Below are 27,660 nucleotides of genomic sequence, written 5' to 3'. Positions count from 1 at the left end.
GGTTCCGGGAAAGCCAAGCCGGGGAAGCATTTCACTTGAAGCTGTCGCGCAACTTTCGTTCCTCTGATCTACATCAACACCGACATGTGATGTCCCTACTGAACGTCTTGCGACAACGCGCATCTTGCACCAGGACGCCTCTCACAGGCGCTCCCCTCACATTCACTCGGAATGTAGTTCCTCAACTCATCCGCCGTCCTCGATGGACCGCCTTGCTCAATGCGCCTGGACTTTCCCGCCTGTCAAGCAGCGTTGCGAAACCCAATGCCCGTGAGCATATGCCTCGAACCTCTCCCAAGTCCAGTCCACTGACCTCCTCCCTCTCAGCCTCTAAGCTCAGACTCCGCGAGTACATCAACGTTTTCCACGCCGGCAGTCCCGCAATCTCCACGATCGGTCTGATCCGCATTACCGGAATCATAATCGCTGCAGTCGGCTGCATTCCCTACCCAGTCATGTTCTACATGTCGCCCGACCATTCCAACTGGTGGATTCCCGCCCTCATCCTCGCCTCTCCAATACCACTCCTCGTCATGCTCTTCACCACCGGACCGTTCATACACTCGATCCAAGTCAAGCTGCCCGCCTCAGCCCGAACGTCGAAGGAAGCATTGAAAGCGTTCGCTGAACGTCCGAATGCGGATACGATTCTACGATTCCATTACATGAAGCTCTGGCCGTGGCCCACGAGTAAAGAGATCCCCTTCGGGCGTCTGAGGAGAATCAAGCCGAGTCTGAAAGCGGGGTGGGCGAATTTGGAGTGGGTGAGCGAGAATGCAGCTGAGCATAGCAAATACCAAGACAAGTTGTGGTATGAGATGGCGCAGGGGGCCTTCCAGAGAAAGTACTATGTCAATCGTGATCAGAAGACGGATCGCGGGGCGGTGCCGGGGGTGTGGAATGAGATGTGGAAGCAGATTCCGATGAAGGGGTCGAGGGAGGACCCTATGGTGGCTGCGAGGTCAAGGAGACCGGTCACGCTGAGTGGGAGACCGGGGAAGAAGCTGTGAGAGGCATGATGCCGGTCGGTGCAGAAGCGTATGCTCTTTGGGTAGATTCAAGCTATCAAAGATGCTATGTTTGTCCCAACCGCAGGCCATCGGCCGATTTCATTCCTCAGCTGGCTCAGTCTTGATCACGCCGCCACGTGCGAACCCCGACACGACATCCTCCTCGATATGCTCGTGCTTCACAAGATCAGAAAACGCACCTGCTTCGACAGTCGTCTGGAACCACCGATCAAGTATCTCCTCCACTCCAAATCGCGTCTTCTCTTGCCTAGCCTTCTCCTTCGCCATTTCCTGTGCCCTTTCCTTCTCCATCCGCTCCCGTTGACGCAATTCAGCCATCTCCAAGTCGAGGGCTTTCTGTCTCACGTGGCTCGCAATGACGTTGTCAACATGTTTTATCGCGCCCTGTATTGACGTAGTCTGCTTGTTCAACGTGCTTAAGAGTGTCTCAGCGCGTGCCGAGCTCTCCTGAAGAAATGCTAGTTGCTGTTTGAGACTTCTTTGACACACCATGAGAGGGGCATCCTGTGTGAGCCTGTGATCGGTGTTGAAACTCTCCACCGCCGCCAGAGTGCTTCCTAGCCCTTGCACGGCGATGTTGTGGCGTCTGAATTCGGCGCCGAGTCTGTTGAGGGCAGCAGGATGGCCCTGGAGGATTGCAGGGATGGTGAGGCTGTCATGTCTTGCGGGAGGTTGCGGATTAGTCTGACGTTGAGGTTGTGGTGGAGGCGGAGCACGGGATACCTGCGGGACATTGTTCCTTCGGGCTGGCTGAGCTTCAGACTCTTGGGCCTCCACCTTGATCTTGACGGCTTCGGTCTGCCGTTGAGGCTGTGGCAAAGACTGAGCGCGTAACACCCGCGGATCGTGCTTGCTCGGAATGAGCTGAACAGTACGCTCTGGGACCTCCTCCTCCTTCACCTTGACAACATCTTCACTCATGATCATGTAATCGGTCTTGACGACTTTGTTCCTCGTCCGTCGATCCTCGGGAGAGCACACATCCTTTTTGAATCCAAGGTTACGATAAAACTCCAGAGCAGCAGTATTGGACAGGAAACACGTCAACATGACCTTTTCCACGCCGACTTTGCTCGCAATGCCCCGTGCGACGTTCATGAGCGCGTAACCAAGGCCTCTGCGACGTGCAATCTTCGCGAGATGGATCTCATAGACGTAGAGGACCGGTACTGCTGGTGTCGAGTCGTGCGTGAGCATAAAGCTCAAGAATCCCAGCATTGTCGACGGTTGTCCCTCGCGAACAGGTCGCTGCCATAGAATGACATATCGCATCTCTTTCTCTTTCATCTCCTTCCTCTTTCGGTTGGCATGCCAGCCCCAGCTGCTGTTCTCATAGTCCGGTCGACTCGTTGTCTCCACAAGTTTCAAGCATTCCTCCAGTTGTTCAGGTTTCATGTCCCCAGCGAAGAAGAGCTCCATGTCTGTGGCGAAGCGTTCGCCCATCATCGCATCCTTTTCCCGGTCCGATATCCAGTACTGCTCCTTGAACTCAAGGAATGAAAGTTGATTCGCCTCCTCCACCACTGTCGTTGACTTCTTCCCTCGACTCTGCTCTTCACGTGCAGGGCCTCCATCAGCCAAGACCTTGCTCTTTCGCTTCGCCATGATCGTGAGGCGTGGTCGATCAGATGGATAGGATTGATTCAGCTGGGTGCTAGTGCAGCCAACTGATCACGTCCGGCGATATCTCGTGCTCGAGTGGATTAAAACGTCGAAGACCTACCTTGCTCCTATCAATGCCTGCACAGAATCGCGATCGCACAAGCAGGGTTCAAGGGAGACGCGAAAAAGCGCGCCTGCCAGTTTCAATGATTACATCATCCGGCTCTCCGCTTTCGGCAGTCCGGGCCGTTGGTGCATTTCAATTACAACTTCACCTTTCAGTGTCGCAGAAGGGCGAGTTCTGGAGTTTCTGTTGGTGTCTGAATCTTCGGGAAAGGTGTGTGTCGAAGGTCGCCAGAATGTTTGCGACTCTGCGGCGATGCGCGACGATATCCTCGGGTCGGTCGTTGCGCTCGAAGGGGCCACCGATGTCGCTTGAGCAGGTATGTGAAGAAGGAAGAGTAGTGGCAACTATAGCATGATCTGATGAAGACTGTGTAGTTCTTGCAACGCAAAAAAGTCATGGACCTTTGGCGGGAGATCGTGCGTGCGACCAATAGTGAGTGATGCAAACTCAAGCAATTGGAATCGGGAACGGTGATTCTGACCAGTTCTCGATGTCAACAGAAATACCTCCCTCATCGACAAGAGAAGAAATGAAGACGTTCGCGAGAGAAGAGTTTGAAAGGTTCCGGCATGTAGAAGATCTCGTAAGTGCTCAGCGTCTTGCTCTTTCCGCCGACAAATCTTGGCAGCTGACCGTCGAACTCAGGGGCATATTCGATATCTGGTATCCGTGAGTAGTTGGTTAAATGTCCAGCATTTAGTAGGCAAATAACTGACGCAGAGATAGACCGGAAAGACGCAGCTGGATGCTATGCGACGATATGTTGAGCAGAATGGCATGTGAGAATATGCGGTTCGTTCTGGCTCCGGAGGAAACCTTGACCACGCATGACGTCGCGGTATCCAAACAGTCGCAACGCAGCAATAAGAGCGATCTAAGCCCAAGACGGTGAAAATTGGCATTCGACGTGCGAGACGGGGAAATAGCACTGGCCAGCACAAGCGGAAACCGCGCAGTGGAAAGAAAACACTTTCTCATGCTGCTGTTGTTCAATCACTGGGATTGTATTCCACAAGAACGAAACATCGAGCACGCTAAAAGCAAACGCCGCTTCGAACGAAAGATTGCAATCGACCCAGCTACCCGACTGTCCGCGTTCTAAATCCTTAAGCCCCTACGCCAATTCGACAATCAGCTCCTTTCCACCGCCCGCACCCCTATCCGATCTCCACCGCCGCCTCCACGCTCCACCACCGCCTACGGCCAACAGACCGACGTCTCTCACCTTCAGCATCAAAAGCACATGCCTCTGATCACCAGTCACCAAAAAAGCGTCACGAAACAACCATCACAAGAGCAAAAGACTATCGCAAAACGACCACCAAAAGAGCAAAAGACCGCGAGCTTAGCTCGGGGGACAAACTCGCTCTCCTAAGATCTTGCATTTCGGTGACTCGGTGTCGCTGCGTATAGGATGATCATCCTCACCTGAGTGAGGACAATAGTGGAAAGTTTCATGATCACACCCAGAGCCTAATGCGAGGAGCGCTAAGGTACATGTTAGGGATATGAGAGTGAAGGACAGCAAGAATTTTGTGTATGTATACCTCAAAAGCTTTGGGCCGGAGTTCTGCCATTGGGTACGGAGGACGGTACCTTAGAGGAGTTGACGGAGCTTTCGGTTGGGCGTGGGACGGGCGAAGTCAAATTTGTTGGAAAGGAGACGAAGCTTTCGGTTTCGGCTACAACGGAGATACTGCTATACAATTGCTACTTGTTATTGCGACGGATATTCCTGGGAGGTTCTTGACCGAAGCTGCTGTCTGGACATGTTGCTATAGCATCATCATATTGCTAGCTTGGCACTCATATCAGAACGCTGGCCTGACATGACTTCGCTGATCCGCTAAACTTCATGCACTACCACGTCTTCATCTCCTCTACTCGATCTCCCACACGATCAGTCGATGATCGAACCCTCCGCTGACCACCACCTCCTTACTCATCCCATGCTCACTCTCCACGTTCCCTGCCCACAAACATCTGACTTTGCTCCCTGCTTCATGTCCTTGCAAGACACTGATCACCTTCCCAGTCACAGCTTCAATTCCTCGAACCGCTCCATCGTCTCCGTTCACCCACACACCAGTCCCATCCGGCCTCCATGCGACTGCAGGAGTGGAATATGGGGTTTGTGGCGCCAGCGTTGAGGTTTGGATGACAATCGCTGCGTCTTCACGATCAGCGACGAGAAGTGCTGCTCGAGCTTGTGAAGCCTGTGTTTCGGTAACAAGTGTGTCGTCTAGCAGCGATCGGCGGAGACTTGGTGTCGGTGTTGATATATCGACCGACGATCCTTCGGAAGAGGCATCCCACGGTGGGAAAAGGAGGCGGACAATCAAGAGTTTCATGTGTGGCGTTGATGATGTGCCAATGGCAAGGAGCGTCGGGTCGGTAGGGCAGAGGTCCATCGATGATGGCGTGAAAGCGACCCATGCGTTGGAATGTGGTGCGAGGTTTTGCCTGCCTAGAAGTCGTGGTGAGTCCTCGGTGACTGTGTAGTAATAGATGAAGGTGGAGTCGGTTCGGGTCACAAGAAGGACAGTATGATTGGTGTCCGGATGGCGGACAAAGACCATCGATTCGGGTTTGGTAGGTAGTTCGATCGTCGCCGCGGGCTCTCCGATGTCCAATTCTGAATTCGACGCCGGCTTCGGTCTGTAGATGAAGACCTTTGAGTCCCAGCCGGCTGTCGCTATGATCGGCGACGAGGCATCGGGCAGTATTGCAACCCGGACGACGTACTTCGTATGATCTTTGCGCTTTTGCAGGGTTTTCCCCTCGAGATCACTGAGATGGACTTGGCCAGACATGGAGGATGTGAGAAGTCTGTTTTTGCCGAATGCTGTGCATGAGAGTACTGGAGAGTCGTGGATGGCGGAGAAGGACTTGCGGAGGGCCAGTGTGCGTGCATCAAGCATGTGTAGACGACGATCGGCCGTCGTCGCTAGTAGCACAGGGAGAAGACTAGGCTATCGTCAGCCAGCGTGATGGACAAAATGACCGTCGTTCAGCTCACCTCTCACCGTCGTCCACGACCTCGACTCTCACACTCAGAATGTTCGATGCGGTCGGCAGATCAGTGACCGGCTTCGACACAGAAGGCGCTGGAGAGCTTCATCAGCCTGAAAACTATCAAAGCCACGGACACAGTCCTGTTCCGTACCGGGCAAGCTCCACTTTCCCTTCCCATCATCAACACCCAGTTTCTCGAACCTGACGCTGACATCGAAAACTCTCTTCTCCTCAAGCAGAGTCTCCAATGTGAGATCGCCCTTTGACGTTGTGCCTGCATCCCGAGGAAGACCAGCTTCCCGTACGAATGCTTCATATGACTGTGAATCTGTATTAGCATGAACCCTCGTCGAGTGATGGACCACGATCGGGTGGCGGATTTGACCTCGTTGTAATGGTTGGCTTTCAAGTAGCGAGCGACGATCAAAGAGGCAGATTCCAGTGCTGCCATAGCTTCGACTCGATTCAATGATCAATTCTGCCAAAAGTTCATAGATGAGAGTCGTCGAGAGGTTTTGGTGCAAGCTTGGAAGGTATGTGAAGTTGTGGAGACCCAGAGATTTGACACCATGTCCACGACTTTTGAGGGCGTGAGAGCTTTCACATGAAAGGGCAGAGGAGGTATGTGTAGGATTTCTCTGTTTCGTACATGAATTTCATATATCTATCAGACCGACACGGTCGCTCGGTGATCGATCGAACAACCCATTCTTGCGCCCATATACGCCATGCATGCATTTCAACGCCACGTGAGGAAGAGCACCTCTCCTGCCTCTGTCTAAGCCTTCTTCGCCGCGACCTCCTTCTCCAACTTTCTCCTCTTTCCTCTCAGCTTCTCCGCCTCCACATCCTTCGCCTCATTCGAGTACACCATCTTCTCGTACATCTTCCTCTTCCTTCTTGACATCATCATCTTTCTTCGCTCAACATCCTCCTTCTCAGCCTTGTCCTTGGCCTTTCTCGAAGCAGATGCCGCTGCCTTGAGCGACGTCTTGGTGGGAGGCTCTGCTGCGACAACAGGCTTGCCAAGAGCCTCTGCCTCGAGTTCGGCTTGATGGGCCAGGGCCGCACGTTGCGAGGCAGTCAGAGGCGCAACGTCCTCATCGATGCCATCCCATGCATCATCGTCCACGGCATCGTCTTCTTCATCCTCATCGTCCTCGGCCGAATCGTCATCACCGAGAGCAACGTCCATTCCCTCGCCTTGCGCCACTGACCGATTGTGAAGGCTGTCAGAAAGAGCTTTGGGATCGGCAGTGGTGTCCGCCTCATCATCTTCCTCCTCTTCCTCCTCGTCATCCTCCTCTTCGTCGGATCCAATCTCCTCCATCTCAGCCTCTGCAGCAGTCTCTTGCTCTGCAAGAGGCACCGTTGGGTCGTACTCTCCTCTCTTCGCCTTGACCCAGGGACTAAGATGGGGAGGGAGCGTCGCGCCCGGAGCATAAAGATCTGGTCGCTGCAACTTGCCAGCATTGATCGAGTCCCACACCCACTGCGGCTGCACGTAGATTCTGCCGGGAACACGCTCGTTGACTTTCTTCGGTGGCGCGCCATCGTCGAATCCATCGTCGAGACCATCGTCCTCGCCACCGTCGGTAGCTGGCGGCGATGGCAGAGGCAGATCTGGTCGATCGACAATTTGATGTGTGATGCGCGAGTCGTCTTCTGCGCAGTACGATCCGGCCTCGCCAAGAAGAGCATCCCAGCCGACACGCTTGCAGCCAAACGACTTGAGGAGAAATTCAATAGGGTGGAGTGGAGTTTCGCGGGAGAGGTAGAAGGTGAAGGGTTCGAAAAGTTGGGCGGCGGAAGCGGCATCCGCGGTGTTCGAGGGTTGGAGGAGCGTGTCCGCGTTCGGGTCGATCGAGGCGAACTGATCTAAAACGGTGGCTGATGCAACATCCCCATCCAGTGTAGTAGAGCTCTTGGAGTCCGAGCCATTCTCCTCCTCAGCAGCGGATGTGAGAAGTTTGTCGGCCTCCGCCTGTGCGCGCTCATTTGTCTCTGCATCTGGCATCTCCTCGATTTGTGCCACCTCCCCTCCATCCTTCGACTCCAATTGGAATGCTCCCAGCTCAGCTCCTTGCTCTTCACTCTTGAGGTCAAATTTCGGAGGGTACACGAGACCAAGTCCCGTGTATAATCGGTAGTTGACGAAGCCCAGAAGTGTAGTGTAGAACTCGACGAATGTGGCCATGATGCGGAAATCGACGTCGCCAGCCGTTCTCTGCACGAACTTGTATGGCACTAACCATAGAATGTCCTGGCCTTGAATCGTCGCCTGGTAGTAGATTCCCTTGATGGAAAGGAAGGACTTCCGCATGCTATGCGTGCGGATCAAGTAGTGCTCGAACTCCATCGTCAGTCGCTGGCATTTCGCAATGACCTTCGGCGGGACGTCTGCAGTGCTCGGAAGGTTGGCGAACAGGAACAGCATTGACAACGCATCGTCAAGATCTCGCAGCGCATCTACGAATGTCGGGTATCGCTCTTTGATGATGTGGTCCAGTCGCATGCGCGGTGTCAGATTGCGCTCGAGGCGCGAAGCGTCGCCAACTTCATTCCTGCCCAAAGCCTTGCTGATCTTCTTTGCGAGTGCTTTTTGGTCGCGGAACTTTGCGAGCAGAGGTTCGTGGAGGAGGTAGGAGATGTCTTTGGTGTAGTAGTAGGTGGTACTCGGCGTGGACGATTTCGAGACTCGTTTCTTCGATCGTGGCTCGCGAGGGTAGATTCCTAGCAAGAGTAGTCAGTATGGTTCGGGCTAATCTCAATGCTCTTCCCTAATGCAACATACCCTTGAAGATACATAGTCGTCGGAAGTCGGGCAACGAGATCTGAAGCTTTCGCACTGCCTGCGAACGGGTGATGTAGTTTTTGGCATTGCCGGAGGTTCCTACAGATGTTAGCACGGACTTCTCCCTTTACGTCTAGGATTCACTATACCTCTCTTCTTAATTTTACCCATGTTGGCGGTATGTGGTTGGTCTCATATGTCGATGTCCAAATCGCAGAGACCGTTCACAAAAAGTTCTCCGATCACAGGCAAGTGGGTCTCTGTTAGACTAGCGGGAGATCGACCCGGAACTGAATCCGCGGGGGTCCACCCAGATCGCTGGGCTGCCAATGTGGACTTCAAGCACTGTTCCTGAAGAGTCAAAGTTGTCTTTGAGGTAAACTTCACTCTTCCACGCGCCAGACACGACATTCCGAACGATGATATAACGACGACTCGACGATGCGATCGAATCCTTTCTCGCCACCATGAATGCGCTCAGCCAGGTCTATCGGGACCATCCCAAGACCTTACTCTCCACCACAGCTATAGCTTTGCGCCTGCTGCTGGCCCTGACCTTTCCCGACCTACCAGATCTATTGACACTACGCGTGGAGATATCAACGCCGGTCAACAGCTTCAAGAGATGTACGTGAGAGGAACGAGATGATATTTGTGCTTGGGAAAGGATAGAAGCTAAGATGGATATACTGCAGTGCAAGAAGGACTCTTCCTATACGATCGAGGATTGGATCCATATGATGGCGGGATCTTTCACCAGGTCAGTCATGATCGTGATGGTAGCAGTACAGCAGGACGTTGAGACTGACATATTCCCAGGCACCCCTGTTCCTGCCTCTATTCTCACTATTACCCTCGCCAACGGTGTTTATTGGACGAATAGCAAGCGTTCTGCTATATGCCGCTCTGGATGTACTGTCAGCCAACTGCCTCTTCGATATCGCAAAGACGAATGCCGCCAGTCTGACATCGTCCTACACATCCCCTCGCGCATCTCGAGCCTGGAATGCGGCATCTGTAGCGGCAATGTACCTCTTCAACCCGTACACGATCCTTGCCTGCTTAGGGCGGCCGACGACCAGCTTCGCTACGTTCTTCACCTTTTTGAGTGTGAAGCATGCTTCTCAGGCGAAGCCTGTCACGGCCGCATTCGCACTCGCTATTGCGAGCTACATCAGTCTGCATCCGGTCCTTCTCCTGCCTTCGATTGGGCTGCTATGCTACGATCGTATATGCTTCCGACGCCAGCAATCCAAACCCGAATCTGACTCTCAGCCCGCAAAAGCTCCGGCCGTCAAGATCGCTCACGACCAAAGATCCGTCCCTCGACCGCTCCCAGTCGCCCTGGTCCTACTTGCCTCGTTTCTCCTCTCCACGGCGTTTCTCCTCTCCCTCTCCCGCCTCCTGCTTCCCTCCTGGAACTTCATACCGGCCGTCTACATGACGCCTCTGACTCTTCCAGACCTCACGCCGAATCCAGGCGTGTGGTGGTACTTCTTCATCGAAATGTTCGACGCCTTCCGCGAGTTCTTCCTCGGAGTCTTCTGGTTACACATGCTATCTTATAGTGTGCCTTTGGCGATCAGATTCCGACGTCAGCCGATGGCGGCAGTCGTCTGTATGATGGGAATCCTGGCCATCTTTCAGCCGTATGCGAATGTGGGAGATGTAGGAGGGTGGTTGAGCGCGCTGTGTTTGTTGGGGCATGTGTTCGAGCGTAAGTCTTGTCTGTACTCAAGCCATGCCGACGCTGAACTAACAACGTCTTAGTTTGCTCTACACACCGCTATACATTCCCGGCGCTCGCGGCGCTGCTTTATGCCACACTCTTGGGTCCGGCTTTCCATCATTTGTGGATATATGCGGGATCTGGAAATGCGAATTTCTTCTACGCCATCACGCTGGTATGGAGCCTGGCATTATTGATTTTGTTGACGGACACAGTGTACGCGGTCCTCCGAGATGAGTGGGAAACAGAAAGGCCAGAAGGCAAAGGAAAAGAGATTAGGCAGATTTGATGTACAAGAGGAATTCAATACAGAAGATCTTCGTGAGCTGGCAGGAATTTGCAAGAGCTCAGCGTACTATGTTCCAGGAGCGAAGTCCATGTCATCGCTGTATCTGGGTATCTTCGCAATATGCTATGGAGGTCCAGAAACAGATAGAGGGTGGTCATCTGCTGCGAAGAGCAATCGTCTGGCACGATGTCGACCCATGCGATCATAGACCGGAGAAATCGAATCCGCTGCCTGCTGCAGCAGGTCCTTTGCCCTTGCCGCGCTTCCGCTTCTTCTTCTTGGGTTTCTCCTCTTCATCGCTGCTGTCCGCCTCCTCCTGTTCATCAGCATCGTCCTCGCCATCATCACTCGCCGCACGCTTCGACGCGACACCCTCTTCTTCTTCCTCCTCATCGGCTTCTTGCCAATCTGCTCCAGCAATGTGTTCTGTCCAAACCTTCACGGTCATGCCTCCACCGGTGATCATCCTTCCACCAACATCGAACCCAAGCTCGCCAACGCCCTCCACTTCGTCGTGTACGACCTCTGCCACCACGCGGTTTTGACCGAGCCGTACTACTCGTACCTTGCCATCTCCCAATCCAACCGCAACTTTCCTGCCCAATCCCCCAATACCATCTGGTACATGCGCTAAGCAATCTAATGTCTCTTTCTCCCTGCTCACTACAATTCTCTCGTCTTGATCATCCCACTGTCCTTTCTCCCACAATGTAATGACACCATCTCCTCCACCAACAATAGCCTTTTCTCCACTCGAACCGCTGGACTTCTTCGTCGGAAGTCCTGTGATGTATAGAGAGGAGAGGAGAATCTCCTCTTGATCCTCAGACTTTGCAAGCACACCACGCCGTAAGTCTGTGAGAGCGAGAGTCGTGCTGCCGGTCGTAAGCCATTGCTTGCTGAAGCCAGATGTCGAGGCGGCCGAAGGAGGGATCGGAGAGAGGGAGGAGATGTAGTCGGTATGCGGGTGGAATGTCTGGGAGGGTTTGGAGCTGAGAAAGGCGGTCTTCGATGTGTCGAGAGGTAGGCTGGGAGCCGGATCACGGAGATCGTAGATGTGGAGGGCGCCAGAGTCGGTCGTGAGGAGGAATGTTTGCGGTGATAGGGCGTGAATCACAGTGGGACCGTCAATGCGGGTAGTAGAAGTGTCTGATGGTATTGCGAGCTTGCCAGTGACCTTCCCTGTCTCCGCATCTGCTGCTTTCACAAAACCATCTGTACCGGCGGAGTACAACTGTCGACCGTCCAAGCTATATGCTAGACAGCGACAGCTGCCTTTGTGTCGACGGGTCCGCCATGCAGTGTCGACAATATCGGTGCCAGAGCTTCCACGACGGCCAGAAGAGGAGGTCGTGGACGGCGTTACCGAATCGGAGTCAACGGGTGGGAGCTGTAGAGTCGCGACATGACCGCTGCTAAGACCAACGGCAACGATGGGAGCGGTAGGATGAACGGCTTGGGCGAAGAGCTCGTGCGAGAGGGGGAGGGTGCAGAGGGTATCGAACATCGGGGGCGGCGGCAGCTTCATATGGTCATATGTGCATGGCGTTGGTATTGGCAATTGGTATTTGTTTCTCCAGAAAATTATTGTCGGAAAAGAAGGGTCCACGGGCATTGAAGCTGGAGAGAGCTCGAGGTGGAGCTCCATCTCGATGTACCTGCAGGGGTATGACCACATCATCTGCTCGAGGAAGCGGTGGCGTCGAGTTGTTCTCTCTTGCGTAAATAGACATTGTTATTGACATTATTATATTTCTTCGCCTTCCACGAATTCTCCCGATATACTCAATGGTCATCAAAAGAACCAAGCAGAAGCAGATATCATTCGGATGTAAGTTCTAGTGAATCCACGATCAAAGACCTTGACTCACTGAATCAACAGACTGCGATATATCAACGGGACAACGAGTATATCCGCCTATGTCTGACGACCTTTTGCCAGAGCAGCAACCGCCAGAACTCGAGCCTCCTGCTCGTACAAGAACTCCAGACAACGACGACATGTATCTCAAACTCACCTGCTGGCCTCCTCTTGGCCAGCCATTGACCGTTTCTCGCCATGAGCACAGCGTGCATTTCACCGTCTTGATGGAGACGATGAATTCGAAGGTAGCAGATCAAGAAGAACCACAGATCTTTCTCTGGCATAACCACAACGGCGACTCCGACTGGACGGAGCTGCAGTTCCATCCAATCCCCGAACGGACAGACGTGCTCCTCGTCAATCGGTCAGACGGGGCTGAGACCAACCGCAGATGGTATACCGCCGAGTTGACTGGTCTGCCGAAGCATGGTCAAGTAGTAAACTTCACCGTCAAATACCACGTTGACGAAGCCAGAGGCTGGCGTTGGATCAAAGACAACACCGGCGTCGAAGATGGCGAACTGCACTATCAGACTCATGACTTTACTAAGCATTCAGCGCATGATGTCAAACATTGGTTCGATGGGATGAGTTCGGAGATCAAGGCGGAGACTGAGAAAGCGGAGACCGATGACACACTCTTGTACTCCCTCACATGCCCAGTGAACGCTGCGGATGGTCAAACTTCCGGATGGCAGCACCATCAGCTTGGGTTCCCCAGCAATTCTTCGAGATGGTTCTCGCTTGTTCGATTATGGTCTCCATGGTTGGCTCCTCGACAGGGGAAGGGCAAGCTGAGTCTCGACAAAGATGCTGTCTTACTGTCCTTCCTCCGCTCAGATGGCCTTCATGTCGTGGTACTGGGCATCTCTGGTGTCGACGATACGATGACAACGTTTTTTAACGACAGCCACGGGAACGTCGTGATCAAAGGCAGGAATGACAGCACGGAGACTGGCACCAGCAGGGTTCTTGTGGCCGTGGCGGACAGCTTTGAGGTTGCCAATGCCGCAGTGTTCTACCACGCCAGGAAGGTGGTCGGTTCGTATTCAACTTCTGAGAGCGACAAGGAGATCTCCACCATGGTTGATGATGTTAAGCCTGAGTGGCTGCAAGAGTGGTACGATGGACTCACGTAAGTACATTGGTCGGCAGAGGCCGGCTAGTCAAATGTGGCGTGTTCGACGTTGCTGACACTTCTCCAGATACTGCACTTGGAACGGGCTGGGCCAGAACCTTACGGAGAAGAAGATTCTCGATGCTCTAGAGGACCTATCAAGCAACAATATCAATATCACGAACCTCATCATTGACGACAACTGGCAGTCACTCTCGTCCGCCGACTCGCAATTTCAGCGCGGCTGGTCCGATTTCGATGCAAACAAAGAGGGTTTTCCGAGAGGTCTCAAAGCCACAACCACAGAGATCCGCAGCAAGCACAAAACTATCAGACACATTGGCGTATGGCATGCCTTGCTCGGGTACTGGGGTGGCATTGACCCTAGTGGGTGGATCGCGAAAAACTACAAAACCGCAGTGGTTGAGAAAGAGAAAGGAGTTGCTGAAGGCTCATTCACAGTGGTCGCAGCCTCTGATGCGGCTCGCATGTACGATGACTTCTACGCGTTCCTCTCATCTGCAGGCGTCGATGCTGTCAAGACCGACGCCCAGTTCTTCCTCGACATGCTGGAGCATGCCCCGGATCGCCGCGCCATGATGAAAGAGTATCAGTCCGCCTGGACTACCGCACATCTCCGTCATCTCTCCTCGCGGGCCATCTCGTGCATGTCGCAAATACCACAGATCATCTTCCACTCACAGCTTCCTAAGAACAAACCTCGCCTCCTTGTCCGCAACTCAGACGATTTCTTCCCAGAAGTCCCAGCCTCACACCCATGGCACATATTCTGCAACGCTCACAATGCTTTGTTAGCTCAACATCTGAACGTATTGCCCGATTGGGACATGTTCCAAACATCGCATCCCTGGGCCGGCTTCCACGCAGCGGCTCGTTGCGTTTCTGGAGGTCCTATTTACTTCACGGATACCCCTGGTGAGCACGACCTCGACCTCCTGCAGCAGATTTCAGCCACCACGACACGCGGCAAAACGGTCATCCTGCGTCCGCACATTGTTGGCAAAGCCACGACCGCATACAATGCATACTCCGCACAGAACCTGCTCAAAATTTCGACATACGTTGGCTTCGCGCGCACCGGCACTGGCATCCTTGGTGTGTTCAACCTCAGCGAACAAGAGACATTGAGCGAATTCATTCCACTGGACCAATTTCCCGGCACGGAAGAGGGTGAGTATGTTCTGGCCAGCTACCGCTCTGGCAAGTTCTCTTCACCCGTGGCCCGAAAGTCGCTCGAAGCGGAGAAGAACGGCGAGAAGAAGCGTGATCCGCTCATGGCCATTGACCTTCCGCCAGCGTCCTGGGACATCCTCACTGCATCGCCAGTGAAGACATTTACTCTGCCTCATCGTGATAAGACTCCACTATCCGTCTCTCTCCTTGGTCTGCGTGGCAAGATGACTGGCATTGCCGCTGTGAGTGGCTGCGACATGTATGTTGAAGATGGCAGTGGCCGCCTCCGAATCTGGGTGCAGCTCAAAGCGCTCGGTGTCTTGGCTTTCTGGATTGGAGCCGATGGCTGGAAGGGACGTACTGTCGAGGATGATCTGATGGTACTGCTGTACGGCAAGCCACTGGCCAAAGGATGCGTCGGTGTCAAAGAAGCAGATGGCAGTGCGGTGCTTGAAGTGGACATCGCTAAGGCTTGGGAGGAGAGTGGCGAGACACCTGGATGGGGTGATGAGGTTAGTCTGGAGGTATTCATTCGGTGAGAGTGAAAGGGCATGCAGTGAAGAGGATGAATAGAAGACCGAACCGAGGCGCACCTATAAACATATAAACATTCTCGCCTGTGGAGACTATAGGACAGCTCAAGGGAGACGCAGCTTTCATCAGTATCTTCAAGGTCAGTGTCGGTTGTCGAGGATTTCCCATTCTATGGCGACGTGTCTACTGACTTCAAGTAACGCAATGCTGGAAAGGACATAGAGAGAGTTGGTAAGATTGGTAAGATATAAACTCGAGCAAGCAAAAGAGGCGTATAACTCTGAATTAAAAGGCTCCAAAAAGTAGCTGAGGTCTTGGAAGCGCTTCAGGTGCTGCTGGTGCAAGAGCCCGCAGCGCGGCAAAGTCTCTTCTGGCGGCCAGCCGCCATCCAGCAAGTACTGGAACTAGTTCGGGAAATGCTGCAAACATCTCAGGAGTCACGGCTAACGCAACTTCTTCGACCTGCTGAATCTTTGCTAGCAATCGATTGTCCAGCTCCCAGAACTGTTCGCCAGCCGGCCACCCAAACATGTTGATCAGATGCCGCACGTAGATGCGCTGCGAATCATCAAGAAGTATGGCCAGCGCATGAACAGTTTCAAATCTCGGAGGTCCAAGCCCCGCTGCATCACGGAACATCAGGCGGACAGCCAGCTCGCACATACGACTTATAGATGCCATGTGCATATTCATGACCCTTCCCTCCGGAGAACGAAGCACATCGCCTTGCAGGGTCGGGATGACGCCCAAGACAAGAGCTGCGGCTGCTGTTCGGGGGTCCTCGGCTGCCTGGATCCATTGGAATTGTCTGACTCGCCGGTGTACGAGAGTGCCCATGCCGCGAAGAAGCCAGTATCGCTCAAAGGGATGATCGCGGTGTGCCTCGAATAGTCGGTTCACCCTGGTGCTCGGATTCTCAAACGCTCCGGGTGGCACATATAGTCCGGGACGCGCGTCAACGCGAGGTGGCGGGTCATGGACAGGTGGCGGGTCATGGACAGGTGGCGGGTCATGGACAGGAAGGACAGCAGCGGGATGAGCGCGATTATACAGTGGACAGCCATTGATGCTCCAGTGGCGTGGGCGGTCGTCCGGATGCGCTCTCTGACCTACGTTCAGAAGTCAGCAGGTGTCTCGGACATCCGTAGGAGCGAGAAGACTTCGAGGCATGCTCTATGTCTGTCTATTTCTTCACATACCGCAGATGTAGCAGAAGTGCGTATTGCATGGAGGAGGACAGGCCATGTGATTGCAACCATCCCGGAGATTGATGGGCGTTTGGCAATTGGGGCAGAGCTGGTAGTCGACTCCCCGAGTCTGATTCTGAGTTGCGAAGGAGTCCGCTTCCTGGGTCTCTCCACAACTATGAGGGACGGATGTGATCTGAGCATCACAACCCGCACACGTCAAGGAGGTGCACTTCGAACACGGCTCAGTTGGATCATGGTCAGCCTTCTTTCCTAGGAAGTAGTTACACCTGTCACCATCGGTGCCTGAACCAGCGCAGAACAGGCGATCTCTCGGGAGTAGGCGCCGTTCGACGGTCTTTTCAAACCATGAGCGCACGAAGTCCTGGCTGAAATGCGTGTCGACATATGGGTCAATAGGAAGTTCGACTCCACGGTACCGGACCGGGTATTCGAGTTCATTGGCAAGCGCGGCGTGAAACAACTAATAAAGCCAAGGGGCAAAAGTTAGCTAACCCTCATGGGTGATTGTATTGATGGAGACTCCGGACCTGCATACAAAGCCCGAGAGACATGCGCGGGCTTTGTCTGCAAGCTTAGTTCCCTTTACTTACCGGGACGATACCACCTTCGAAGCATTCCTCGCACACCGAGTCTTGCATCACCATTACCGGGTTTCCGGTTATGTCTTCCTCGCAGGAGACGCAGTTGAAGGTTGCCATGGTGTTGAGGGTTTTATGGCGATGTGCTTGGTTGCGGAGTATCTTGCGACTGGACTTCGGTGTGTACGGATTGATTGGGAGGTTTGGAATTTGCAAGGACCCAAAGCGTCAACAGGACGAAGGACAATTTATACGCTTCAGGGACGTTACAATGGCATGCGGCAACAAGGCCATGCCATCTCGGAGCATTGGCCTCGAGGCCATCGATCACAAAGGACGAGCGGCAGTCGAGGACAAGCCATCGTGGGCCCTGGATGCGACGCACAAAGCACAGAATCGGATCTCGATTGGACATAGAGGGACAAAGCCACCAAAGCCGGCTTTGGGCATACACGTCTCGGCGGAGCATCGGGACTGCGTGGCAAAATTCTGCTCAGGTGGATGCGGCTATTGTATCGACGTAGACTGATTCTGCGCTACTATATATGGTGTATCAGTGGTGTTATTTCTAAAGGAAACGTTCGAAGTGCCACGCCCAGGGGAAGGAAGTGGATGGAATTCAGGAGCAGGGAAGGAAAAATAGACAAACGATGTAGGCAGAGCTTTCGAGTCCACTGACTTTACATTGAGATGAATGTCCTCTGACATGAATTGCAGGGAGCCCAATTACGGTGCTCCAGGACCTGGGTACCGGTCACCCCCGGGGTCCATAAGCTGCAATCGATCCTCCTCGTCGAGAGCATCACGCTGAGGTTGCAAATTCGCCCGATCACCCAGATCAGGCAAAGCAACAAGTCCAAGGTAGTCTCCCTGGGCGGCCAGCCGGAAGCCTGCGACAACCGTCTGCAGAAAGGGGAAAAGTGCAAATCCTCTGGGACCGATCCGATGCACCATTCCCTCCAGAGCTCGTAAGACCTCCGGTAGTAGGGGTGCCCAGTGCTCCTCTCCGATACGCAGCCCTTGCACGTTGATCAAGCTCCTCACGTACACACTGTCGCAGTTCAGGAGTAGATTGGCAACATCGGCGACAGCTTGCATCCAGTCGAGTGGATCTGTGCCATTTCGCACGCAAGCGTACAGATGCACTCCGAACTCCCTCACCACAGCGTCCATGGCGGTCATATGATCCAGCATCACGAGAGCTGGTAATGTCTGGAGGATAGCTTCGTGTAGGTTCGGGAGGACCAGGTCAAGCATTGCTTCAACCGCGGCATCGGGATCTGGAGCGGCCTGAATTTCGGGCAAAGTTTCAAGTCGGTCATACATCATGTCGAGCATTCTCGTGAACAACCAGAGACTGTCCAAGTCGTCCGGTTCTTCCGGCGGCGGACGGTCGAAGATGGGCTGTCCCTCTTGATTCCGGGGACCATACAGCGGACAACTGTTCCCGCCCCAGTGTGACACCCTCCCCCAGGTCTGGTCTCCTTCTTGTGCGAGATGTGCAGGCTGGACAATATCCAAATTTGAAGGCAGGCCTAGTTGGCCGCATAAGAAACAGAAGTGCGCAAGGCAGTCACAGCTCATGTGGTTGCACCCTTCTCGGAGTTCGATGGGTTTCCTGCAGTTCGGACAGCGTTGATAGTCCACTCCAAGTTTCAAACCTGGAATGGCCGGAGCAACATCTGGGTCCGGGTCGGAGCAAGTGTGGGGATCAGATATGATCTTGTCCCTGCACTCACCGCAGGTGAGTGACCCGCACCGTGCGCATGGCAGAGCCGATTGGTGAAGATTCTTGTCGCCAAGGAACTTGTTGCACTGTTCGCCGTCGTTGACTACAGCGCCAGCGCAATAGAGGCGATTTGGCTCAAGTACTTGACGCTCGACGGCCTTCTCCCGCCAGGAGAGAAGGAAGTCCTCGGAGAAGTACTGGACATAGGGGTCGATCGACAATTCAACGCCACCGTACCGGACGGGAGCGTTGATTTCGTTGGCGAGGGCGAGGTGGAACTGAGGAACCATGTTGTCAGTGAAGCACTTTTCGCACATTGAGTCTTGCATGACCATGACGGGCTGTGCCGTGAAGTTCTCCAGACATGAAATGCAGGTGAAGGTCGGGACCTCTGGTCTAGCCAGAGGATCGGAGCGATGCTGCTTACTCGACGATTTTGCTTCCTTGGGCATGATTGGAGATGTTGTGGGCGAGAATGTTCGAGTTGGGGAATATCCCGAGCAGGTCCAGTAGGCGATATAAAGGCATCATGAGTATTACGAAGGACATTGATGGTTGTGTTGCCGGCACAAAGGCTCTTTGACTTTGGAACAATAGCTTTCCGCCAGTGATCCTGATGAATGCTGAGAGATAACGACAAAGTCATTGTGAGTCTTTGTGCCCTGGACAAGGCAAATGCTCGAAAACGCGGAGATCCAAAAGAGGTTTTGTGTGTGCAGCTCCGTGGGTCGTTCTTCCGGTACAGACCATACCGTCTGGGATAGCTGCACTCGTTCTGTCGAGGCGTCCTGAGCATGCGCTAGAGTATAGGTGTGTCCGATGTGGTTTGTATAGGCTTTCTTCAAAACTGTGTATATAGGCGAATGTCTGAAGGAGAAGCCTTGAAAGGTCAAAAGAAAACCACAGAAGAGTAATCAGAGATAGCTTATATAGGACGAACCTTTCCAAAGCCATGTCTCGGAGGAAGTGCTCGGTCGAGAACGTTGGCTTAACAGCCCCTGAATTGGCATGCTGAGTTCTAGAGACACTGTCTCTTTTGTGCCAGGTATACAGAGTACGGTGATCACTTCCTGTTGCCATGATTCATTGGACGGACCCTCGAGCGACCAGTGTTGAGTGGTTGGGAAGATTGCTGTCGCTCAAAAGATCGGTCGTGCTGAACTCAAATTGAGGATCGTTGAGAGCAAACATCCGCAGGACCAAGTCGACACTTTGGCCCTACTCGAAAGTCAACATAACAAAGAGACAGCACGAATGTTGCACTTGCAAACGATCATGTCATTGACTCACTCACTTACGTAGTATTGCAAGCCCGCAAACCCGCGCACCCGCAAGTTCCATCAATAGACAATGTTTCGCCATTCCATCACGGATGTGCCCGAATCAGCAACTCTCTTGCGAGTGTAGTTGTGAATGGCCCCAATATCTCGACACACATGTGGCTGACCAGCGTCACTGTACTGATTGCCGAGCGTCGGTCTGTAAAGTGACGGAATTATGCTCGCCACGCTGGCGCACTGTAGGGCCTGGCGGAGGTGGTTGATACAGTGCATGTCGTGAAGTTTTCCTCGGAGTTTCGTGTAGTAATTATTCGAATTACTGAGCTTTTTGCGCAATTCGTTCAGACAGTGCAGAGAGTGGAACACGTCGAATCTGGGAATTATGTCAGCAGCGACTCTCAAAAGATGGATCGAGGGAGCCGTCAACGTACCCTCCCAGGAATCCACCCACAGTGCCATCGTGATCGTGGAGGATGTAATCCATGTACTGGGAGCCCCAAAGTGCCTTCGCTTCGGCCTCGGTTATCCTGAAATATCGAGCCTCTATGAGATACTCCCAGGCATCGTCGATGGCAGGCGCCGGTTCACCAACATAGGTCGGCACTCTCGGATCAAGCTGTACGACCTCGGTTCCGTTTGGTAGGAAAAAGGGATTGCCTCCGAACCTCCGTATCTCGAGGTCAATGATCTCAGGCGGCACTGTTGCAATGTTAGACGCTGCTCCCAATGTCTCTCGCTTCCATTCGCATACAAAGCTGTTCCGTGGCAAAGCCCGTTGCGTAGGATCCGAAGCTATCGGGCACTGAGATTGGAAAGTAGGAAGATTGATATGTCTCCAAACCCACACCTAGAGCGAGTCCAATGATGAGTGAGAGTACTATCAGGAGCCCGTTCACAGTCTCAGTCGGCTTTTCAGGAAACCCGTCTTCGCTGCCGCTTGTAGCGGAGCTACATTCTTTCGACTCGACGGCCTCTTGTTGTGCAATAGCAGAGTATGCCGGCGATGAAGTTTGCGGAATTTTTGACTTCAGAAAGTCCATCCTTATGCTGGTCGGTCGTCCAAACAGGTTTGATGAGAATTGCTGCGGCTCCAGTTCAGTGCGCGTGGGATGTGTGGGCAGATCTCACGAGTACGCTTTGAGGAGTTCCAAGCTGTCTCGCCCCTGCGTCTTTCCACACCAGCCCCTGCAGTCCAGCAAGTGACACGTCATGGTGGTACGGACCAAGTGGACCAGGGACTGGGAGATTCGCAAGGTAGGGCGTGAAATATATCCATGCAACCCAGCACCCTGCACCCGGAAGCGTTGGTATCAGAGCAGGAAGAATCATGATCGGCTCCCTGAACGTGACGCCAATACTACGGCGCCAATGTGACCGGAGGAGAATGGCGACAGCTGCTCAGAGAGCCCCGTTGCCGGCTGATAGGCTCCAGTCGTTAACATGTTGTCAGTCCCGGCCAAGTATCGCACGATCGGATGGAGTAAGACTAAGTGGTTTACGTGATCGCAGACGATCCTTGGCATTCGACCTCACCTCCCCGGAGCGCCAAACCATGATTGGCACTACCATGATCATCGGCTCCGGACCCCCGACAATCGTCACCGTCATCTAGAATGCTTCCCAGCATTGTCTTGAGAATTTCTCAGTCGCCATGATAAGCTATTCCGGCCTTGGTGATCTCAAGTTTCACCGCAAGTCGTGGACTCCAGTGCGCAGAGGTCACCCGCATATGTACAGCAAGCAGCAGGGCCTGGCGGAGCCAGAGGACGCCCTTCAGATCCTGTTCTGCGTGGTTATGACGCTCCCGCTCGCTCAAATGTCGTGGCCTGACTTCCTGTTTGCGCGATGCCCACTATAGATGCCATCCGAGAAGCAGGACGTCGACCGAGGACTCCGGCCTGCTTCGTCCATGCAGGAGCACTCATATGGATAGAGTCCGCCGAGCGATACGAGTCTGCTCGAAAGAATTTACATTCGACCCAAGGCCTCTCAGTCCTGACAATTTCGGAAGAATTGCGTTTCACACCTACCCTGTGCGACTGGAAATTCTCACCGCAGATGTGATGGCCATCCTCACATCGAAGACTAGGTAAAGCTTTACCTCCTCCTCCATGCTTCTGGCCTCGGCAACTCAAAAGCCCCTGTCCGGAACTGTTCCGACCAGGGCTTGTATCCTCCTGTCAGCAGCCTGCCTTGTGACCACGTGTCGGGTGCTCCGCTTGATGCTTTGCAAGGTAAGAGAATGCACTCGCGCTGCACGTTGAGAACGAACCGGTGTTGATTCGTCACACAGAGCGTGCTACGAACGCTTTCGAGGAGGGTACTCCGACTGCTCTCAACGAACGTGCTGCGACTGTTTCTAATGAGCATGCTTTAAGTGCTCAGATGAAACGCAGGGGATACCACGTGCGCCGCCGGGCAAGGATTATTGGATATTAAGATGCTACGTAGGCGACCATGCCAACGACTGCTGTGACCCCGATGAGGAAGACTGTCAACTCGGCGAATGTGATGATGATGAACCCGACAAGCGCGATGGCTACATCTTCAAGAACGTTGGCGAGAACTGAGGTGTTATCACAATGCAAGCCCCGTGGCATCGTTGCATAAGATATGTTGTTCTCCGAGGCCGACCTGAAAGTTCTCTTGGTACTACTGCAGCAGCGTTCTGCAAACGATCGTTGTTTGGATTTGGATGGGAAAGCTTTGTCGATTACCGAAGCTGGCCTGAAATGGAGCGGTGTCATGTGGTCCGCGTCCTCCTTTAGCATTAGCTCAGTGCTGCAAACAATCTCTTTTTCGGAATCTTTAAGAACTCTTCCCAACGTACTATGACCCGGAGTCTGGAGAGGATGAGTCTTGGTTGTTAATCATTTGTCTGATCTATATAGTTTCTACTTCGAACCCAGACACGGCCAATGTGACATTGCAGGATTTGAAAGGAACGGACGCCAGCCCAGGGACAAATCCAAAGTTGCCAGCGTAGGCCCAGAACAGCTACGGGATATGGAAGATATTTGCAGTGGACGTAGCGGATCGGACAGAGACATACGAGAAGACAAATGTAGACCGCACTGACTCTTGGTTGATACGTGTACACCTCTACGACGCTGACAGATAATGCAATGCTTTCACTGCCACTGAATTCGAGGAACCTTCAGGCTGCCATTGGACCGCTCCTGGGTGTATATCCACAGATTCTGGAAGTTCCTGCATGTGTGAACTTGTGCAGAGTCGACGTACATGCCCCAGCCCGGTTTGTGCTCGAAATATTTTGCAGGCGTGATCGTTGAATCTGCGGAGCACTGGAGGCGCTGGCGAATCTGTTCTATGCAATGCACTTCGAAGCATTAGTAGAAGTCGGTGAGATCATTCAAGATGACTTGATGACTCACTGTCATGCTCCATGCCCGAGTAGGCGTGCATATGAAGGTAGTATTCAGGCGACAGCCTTTGTCTCATCATATCCTGCCGCACAGGTAAGTACGCGTTCGACGCCTCTGTCAATCAGAACATACTAGGCAGTGTAGCATGTGGAACACATCGAATCTGCAGTGGCGTTAGCACGGTTCAGAGCTGTGCTCTGGAAGTATCTGATTGAGCTTACCCTCCAGTGTAGCCTCCCTTCACATGATCGCGATATTGCACATGGTTGACACCCCAGAGCGACTTCGCCTCGCTTTCGGCGATGGACCAATATCTGTGGCCAACAAGCTCGTCCCAAGCCTTGTCGATAGCAGGAGTAGGATCTCCTACGTAGGCTGGCTCTGATGGAGGCAAGTTCATCACCTCCTCGCCGCTCGGTAGCCAGTCTACGTCACCTGAAAAACGGCGCTGTTCGATCTGATACAGGTCGTTGGGCACTGCGAGGTTTGGTCAGCATCGGGTCGTGTAGTAAGAATAGCATGAGTCGATACAAATCTGCTCGGTCGCAAAGCCGTGCTCGAAGGTCCCGAAGCCATGTGGACCAGCGGGTTTGAACGCGGGCGAAGACAGGAAACGAACAGCAGCGACGCCCGCAAACACTCCTAGGATCAGAGAGAGTAGTGACAATATCGCTTGACCTGTTCGGCGCCGCAGCAATTGTGGTAGCGGTTCGTAAAATCTCTTTTCGGTAGCCATGGCCTGCAGTATCTCCGAATGCCGCAAGTCAAATTTCTTATGACAATCAGAGGATGAAGAAAAATGGTGCAGTGGTGAGCAGTACAGAGTGATGCTCTCATTGACTGACTGCGTCGGTAAATATCGGATGCAGTACAGCGCGTCTGACACGCACTCAAGGCTCCAGGGAACCTTGGAAGTTGACCAGCCTCCCCAGACCACGATGATAAAGCTGCCCTTGCAGCGACATGGGGATCCAGCAGCCAATGCTGGACCCCATGTCCGCAACACTGATCGATCGGAGGCCCACTGCGGAGTAACTTGCCCTGCGATCGTGATGAGTGTGGCCTTTGAGTCGAGGCTTTTGAGCTCTAAGAACAAAGATGTCGAATAATTATGTCAGCTCCACTGTGTGACACCGACTATAGCCTTTTCCTGATCATGACCGTAATCATTGCGTCTGTTGTCCCATACGCGATGATCGTTGTCCGATTGAAGGAAACAAGAAGGTACCTCAGAGAGCACGAATAATACTACAAGAGAGCACGCTCGCACGATACCTTACACCCGACCGATCTGACCAATGCCACGGGATATTTCGGCCAGCCTGTTCGCTGGAAAGAAGTCCCCGCGGGCATATGCGAACTCAATGAGGGCGTCAAGAGTTACTCGGGATATGTCGGCATCGCGGAGAATCAGCACATTTTCTTTTGGTTCTTCGAATCTCGAACTGTGGATCCTCAAGAGGCCGATCTGACGGTATGGATCAACGGCGGTCCCGGTTCTTCGTCGATGATTGGCCTTTTCCAGGAGCTGGTGAGGGGTTCTCTAGTACTGTGCTTCATGCAGAAGTCTGGCTAACGTTAGCGAAAGGGACCATGCACGCTCGACGACAACCTCAAACCTGTCAACAACCCGTACTCTATGCTCTCGATCCCTGCTTGCAATTCAGAACGCAGCTGCGATCCTTCTGCTGGGCAATGCTGCGAGTCGCCGGCAGGCCGTAGAGAACTCGACTGGACGGCCCGGTGCCCGACACAATGGCCCTCCAGTCTCCAACGCTGCAGCCTTGCATTGTGAGCTGGCTGGTGTTGGACAGGAACACTGGTCGGCCATCACGGTTGCACACAGCGCATCCATTCAGGGGATTGACTGAGGGAGCCCATCGGTTGCGACACAGTAGCGGCGCCCTCCTAGGTCAGTGAGACCAATGCCACAGCGATAGATCCACCTGCCAAAGTCGAGGGAAACTGGGACGACCAACATTGCGATCATGCTACTGAAGAGAACGAACACTTTGTTTGATCTAAGGCACGGAGCCGTGCGAGATATCGAGACCAATCTCAGCTTGTTCCAACAAGTGCAGTTCTCGACACACCGACATTCTGTATACCACAATTGCCGTTTTCGGAATGAGGCATGTAGTGGGCACTTCGAGAACTCATATCGCTTTGCACGCTTTGCACGCTTTGCCATATTCAGCTGCTCCTCACGCCACGCTTGAAAGTCAACAGCCACTTCCCAGTGCTCGATGATCTGGTGTCCATCATTCAAGATTCGAGACTGTTGAAGATGAACGCAGAATGATATCCCAGTGAACAGGATCCGTGCACACAAATTCGGGATAGCTGTGACTGCTGATAGTGAGCACACACACGGTGCTCTCTTATTGACAGCGGTGAATGTGTTCTTGTCACGAAAGTGAGGTGAGGTAAGGTGAGGGACCTCGACAGGACTGCTGACAAGACTGCTCAATCAGGCACTTCTCGGAGGTCAATTGGAAATCACACGTGTAGCTCATACAGAGGCAATATCAGCCATCGACCAGGACGTCATGTGTAAGTGAGGAGAATTGTGAGTGATAGCGAACGGGATCACTTTCACTGTCATCTTCATGACTCTGAAGCGTCGACTGGTCAGCAGCTCACCAATGCCCACGAAGCTCTTCTCAACTTGCTCACAATTCTTGTTCCCAATAACAACTTGGACAGTTTCTCGGATGATACCCACCCGAACCACACCACGAGTCTCAGCGCAGGCACAGCACTATTCGACGCTCTCTTCGTGCCATCCCCACTACGTCTCTGCACTAGCACAAGCTGTTCCGACCAAGAGCCATCGTCATACAGTTTCTCGACCGGCAGCCTCCGAAATGGCTTCCACAGCTCCTGACCAGGTCCGTTGCCAGAAAGCACCGAACAATACAACCAAGACAGGCACACTGACACCAAAGTGGCGCCAGTACCTCAAGCGGATTATTCCATCGTCCAAGAACGACCCGAAAGATCGCATCATGAAGTCTACACCACCTCAAGACGAGAACCACACAGAGAAGCCGTTTCGCTTCCTCGACCTTCCTCCTGAGCAGCGGAATCAGATCTACAAGTACTGCCTCGTGCCACCGAGGAGGATCAAATGTGCAAGCGAACATAAGGGACCTACGCAGACTCCCGTGTCCTGCGTCGACTCCTGGTACCGCATGCTGATGAACATTCATTACTTTCCATTCAACCCACACATACTCCGAACGTGTCGTGTGATTCATCACGAAGCCACAGCTATGCTATACGGCTTGAACAAATTCTACATCGGGTCGCGCCATCTCGACCAAGCTCACCTGACATGGACCATATTGGCCCCAACTCATGAGCCCATCAGGCGCATTCGACACCTGGAGCTAGGACCACGGACACGAAAGGGCGAAGTTGCTGTACATCCCGTCCTGGCTCGAGTGCAGAATGCAGTATCACTGGAGACGTTGAAGATCGACTTCATGTGGGTCGACTGTTTCAAGACCTCCGACTCGATGGCCAAGGCCATGCTTCTTTTGAAAAATCAGCTCAATCGTGCAAAGCGTCAGGATGGAATGCAGGAGTTGGACATTCGGTTCCTGTAGATATTTTGACGAATATGAGGATTGGAAATGACTAAAGACTGATTATCCCATGGTACCTGCAGGTATATAAATGTACAAATGGGCCATGCAAGCAACTTGGTTGGAAATCGGAACGATTTAGGCGGGATTTCAAGGGCAGACGTTCCGATTTTCAACCAAGTTGATAGGCCATGATCTCGAAGTTGATGAGTGCGAACGAGCATTGCCTATTCGGGGCCTTGCCAAGAGTTTGGTGTGAATGCGTGCGAACGACCATGCAGATAGCATCTAGATACATGGAGATGGTTGGCGGCGACGACCCTTGAGACTCCGTCACCGACTTCCCGCGTCTTCCTTCACCCTCCTTCCTTTCCGCCAGTGAGCAAAGCCGTCCAAGCCGCGCATCCTTATAAGACCTTCGGCCCGCAATCACCGTGACTTTTGCCGGTGCTCGGCCCACCGTGAATGCCGCAGTAATTGTAGTAGGTGTTGAGTTGACCGGCTGGAACGCAGCAGAGATAGAAAGTCTTCTTGTTGCCGTCCATGCCGGTGACCTACATCGAGAGAGTGATTAATAAATGGCTACCTCA

General features: G+C 53.2%; 13 protein-coding genes across 13 annotated transcripts; 5 read left to right on the top strand and 8 right to left on the bottom strand.

Annotated features, from left to right (window-relative positions):
- Positions 1-119: 119 nt before the first annotated feature.
- MYCGRDRAFT_109415 (uncharacterized protein) lies at positions 120-1,277 on the top strand (the record flags this gene model as incomplete). The annotated part of the gene is made up of 2 exons (XM_003852649.1): positions 120-270; positions 328-1,277. The coding sequence occupies one exon, from the start codon at positions 456-458 to the stop codon at positions 1,008-1,010; it is 555 nt and encodes a 184-aa protein (XP_003852697.1).
- Positions 869-2,636, bottom strand: MYCGRDRAFT_109414 (uncharacterized protein; the record flags this gene model as incomplete). Its single annotated transcript, XM_003852076.1, has 2 exons — positions 869-1,226; positions 1,426-2,636. The coding sequence occupies 2 exons, from the start codon at positions 2,634-2,636 to the stop codon at positions 1,190-1,192; spliced, it is 1,248 nt and encodes a 415-aa protein (XP_003852124.1).
- A 2,004-nt stretch (positions 2,637-4,640) lies between these two features.
- On the bottom strand, positions 4,641-6,250 carry MYCGRDRAFT_100157 (uncharacterized protein; the record flags this gene model as incomplete). The annotated part of the gene is made up of 5 exons (XM_003852075.1): positions 4,641-5,022; positions 5,077-5,727; positions 5,780-5,867; positions 5,927-6,095; positions 6,161-6,250. The coding sequence occupies 5 exons, from the start codon at positions 6,224-6,226 to the stop codon at positions 4,641-4,643; spliced, it is 1,356 nt and encodes a 451-aa protein (XP_003852123.1).
- A 303-nt stretch (positions 6,251-6,553) lies between these two features.
- MYCGRDRAFT_71900 (uncharacterized protein) lies at positions 6,554-8,755 on the bottom strand (the record flags this gene model as incomplete). Its single annotated transcript, XM_003852074.1, has 3 exons — positions 6,554-8,508; positions 8,570-8,668; positions 8,719-8,755. The coding sequence occupies 3 exons, from the start codon at positions 8,738-8,740 to the stop codon at positions 6,554-6,556; spliced, it is 2,076 nt and encodes a 691-aa protein (XP_003852122.1).
- A 237-nt stretch (positions 8,756-8,992) lies between these two features.
- Positions 8,993-10,624, top strand: MYCGRDRAFT_71895 (uncharacterized protein; the record flags this gene model as incomplete). The annotated part of the gene is made up of 4 exons (XM_003852650.1): positions 8,993-9,196; positions 9,265-9,329; positions 9,389-10,286; positions 10,340-10,624. The coding sequence occupies 4 exons, from the start codon at positions 9,037-9,039 to the stop codon at positions 10,585-10,587; spliced, it is 1,371 nt and encodes a 456-aa protein (XP_003852698.1).
- A 623-nt stretch (positions 10,625-11,247) lies between these two features.
- MYCGRDRAFT_93104 (uncharacterized protein) lies at positions 11,248-12,115 on the bottom strand (the record flags this gene model as incomplete). Its single annotated transcript, XM_003852073.1, has 2 exons — positions 11,248-11,250; positions 11,324-12,115. 2 exons carry the CDS (start codon positions 12,113-12,115, stop codon positions 11,248-11,250), a joined length of 795 nt encoding a protein of 264 aa, XP_003852121.1.
- A 473-nt stretch (positions 12,116-12,588) lies between these two features.
- On the top strand, positions 12,589-15,301 carry MYCGRDRAFT_71889 (uncharacterized protein; the record flags this gene model as incomplete). The annotated part of the gene is made up of 3 exons (XM_003852651.1): positions 12,589-12,815; positions 12,927-13,586; positions 13,657-15,301. 3 exons carry the CDS (start codon positions 12,589-12,591, stop codon positions 15,299-15,301), a joined length of 2,532 nt encoding a protein of 843 aa, XP_003852699.1.
- A 280-nt stretch (positions 15,302-15,581) lies between these two features.
- Positions 15,582-17,205, bottom strand: MYCGRDRAFT_93102 (uncharacterized protein; the record flags this gene model as incomplete). The annotated part of the gene is made up of 3 exons (XM_003852072.1): positions 15,582-16,405; positions 16,496-16,967; positions 17,098-17,205. 3 exons carry the CDS (start codon positions 17,203-17,205, stop codon positions 15,582-15,584), a joined length of 1,404 nt encoding a protein of 467 aa, XP_003852120.1.
- Positions 17,206-17,811: 606 nt separating this feature from the next.
- On the bottom strand, positions 17,812-19,266 carry MYCGRDRAFT_93101 (uncharacterized protein; the record flags this gene model as incomplete). Its single annotated transcript, XM_003852071.1, has 1 exon — positions 17,812-19,266. The coding sequence occupies one exon, from the start codon at positions 19,264-19,266 to the stop codon at positions 17,812-17,814; it is 1,455 nt and encodes a 484-aa protein (XP_003852119.1).
- Positions 19,267-19,814: 548 nt separating this feature from the next.
- On the bottom strand, positions 19,815-20,597 carry MYCGRDRAFT_104414 (uncharacterized protein; the record flags this gene model as incomplete). The annotated part of the gene is made up of 3 exons (XM_003852070.1): positions 19,815-20,032; positions 20,109-20,467; positions 20,526-20,597. The coding sequence occupies 2 exons, from the start codon at positions 20,576-20,578 to the stop codon at positions 20,155-20,157; spliced, it is 366 nt and encodes a 121-aa protein (XP_003852118.1).
- Positions 20,598-21,844: 1,247 nt separating this feature from the next.
- MYCGRDRAFT_104412 (uncharacterized protein) lies at positions 21,845-22,274 on the top strand (the record flags this gene model as incomplete). Its single annotated transcript, XM_003852652.1, has 1 exon — positions 21,845-22,274. The coding sequence occupies one exon, from the start codon at positions 21,940-21,942 to the stop codon at positions 22,156-22,158; it is 219 nt and encodes a 72-aa protein (XP_003852700.1).
- Positions 22,275-22,529: 255 nt separating this feature from the next.
- Positions 22,530-24,216, bottom strand: MYCGRDRAFT_93099 (uncharacterized protein; the record flags this gene model as incomplete). Its single annotated transcript, XM_003852069.1, has 8 exons — positions 22,530-22,660; positions 22,925-22,937; positions 23,147-23,174; positions 23,338-23,434; positions 23,490-23,562; positions 23,613-23,643; positions 23,702-23,957; positions 24,012-24,216. 8 exons carry the CDS (start codon positions 24,214-24,216, stop codon positions 22,530-22,532), a joined length of 834 nt encoding a protein of 277 aa, XP_003852117.1.
- A 1,019-nt stretch (positions 24,217-25,235) lies between these two features.
- On the top strand, positions 25,236-27,091 carry MYCGRDRAFT_93098 (uncharacterized protein; the record flags this gene model as incomplete). Its single annotated transcript, XM_003852653.1, has 3 exons — positions 25,236-25,271; positions 25,955-26,033; positions 26,412-27,091. 3 exons carry the CDS (start codon positions 25,236-25,238, stop codon positions 27,089-27,091), a joined length of 795 nt encoding a protein of 264 aa, XP_003852701.1.
- Positions 27,092-27,660: the final 569 nt, after the last annotated feature.

Source organism: Zymoseptoria tritici, chromosome 5 (genome assembly GCF_000219625.1).
Source record: "Zymoseptoria tritici IPO323 chromosome 5, whole genome shotgun sequence".
Lineage (NCBI taxonomy): Eukaryota > Fungi > Ascomycota > Dothideomycetes > Mycosphaerellales > Mycosphaerellaceae > Zymoseptoria > Zymoseptoria tritici.
The sequence above is the reverse complement of the archived record's forward strand: the minus strand, read 5'-3'. Positions and strand labels throughout refer to the sequence as shown.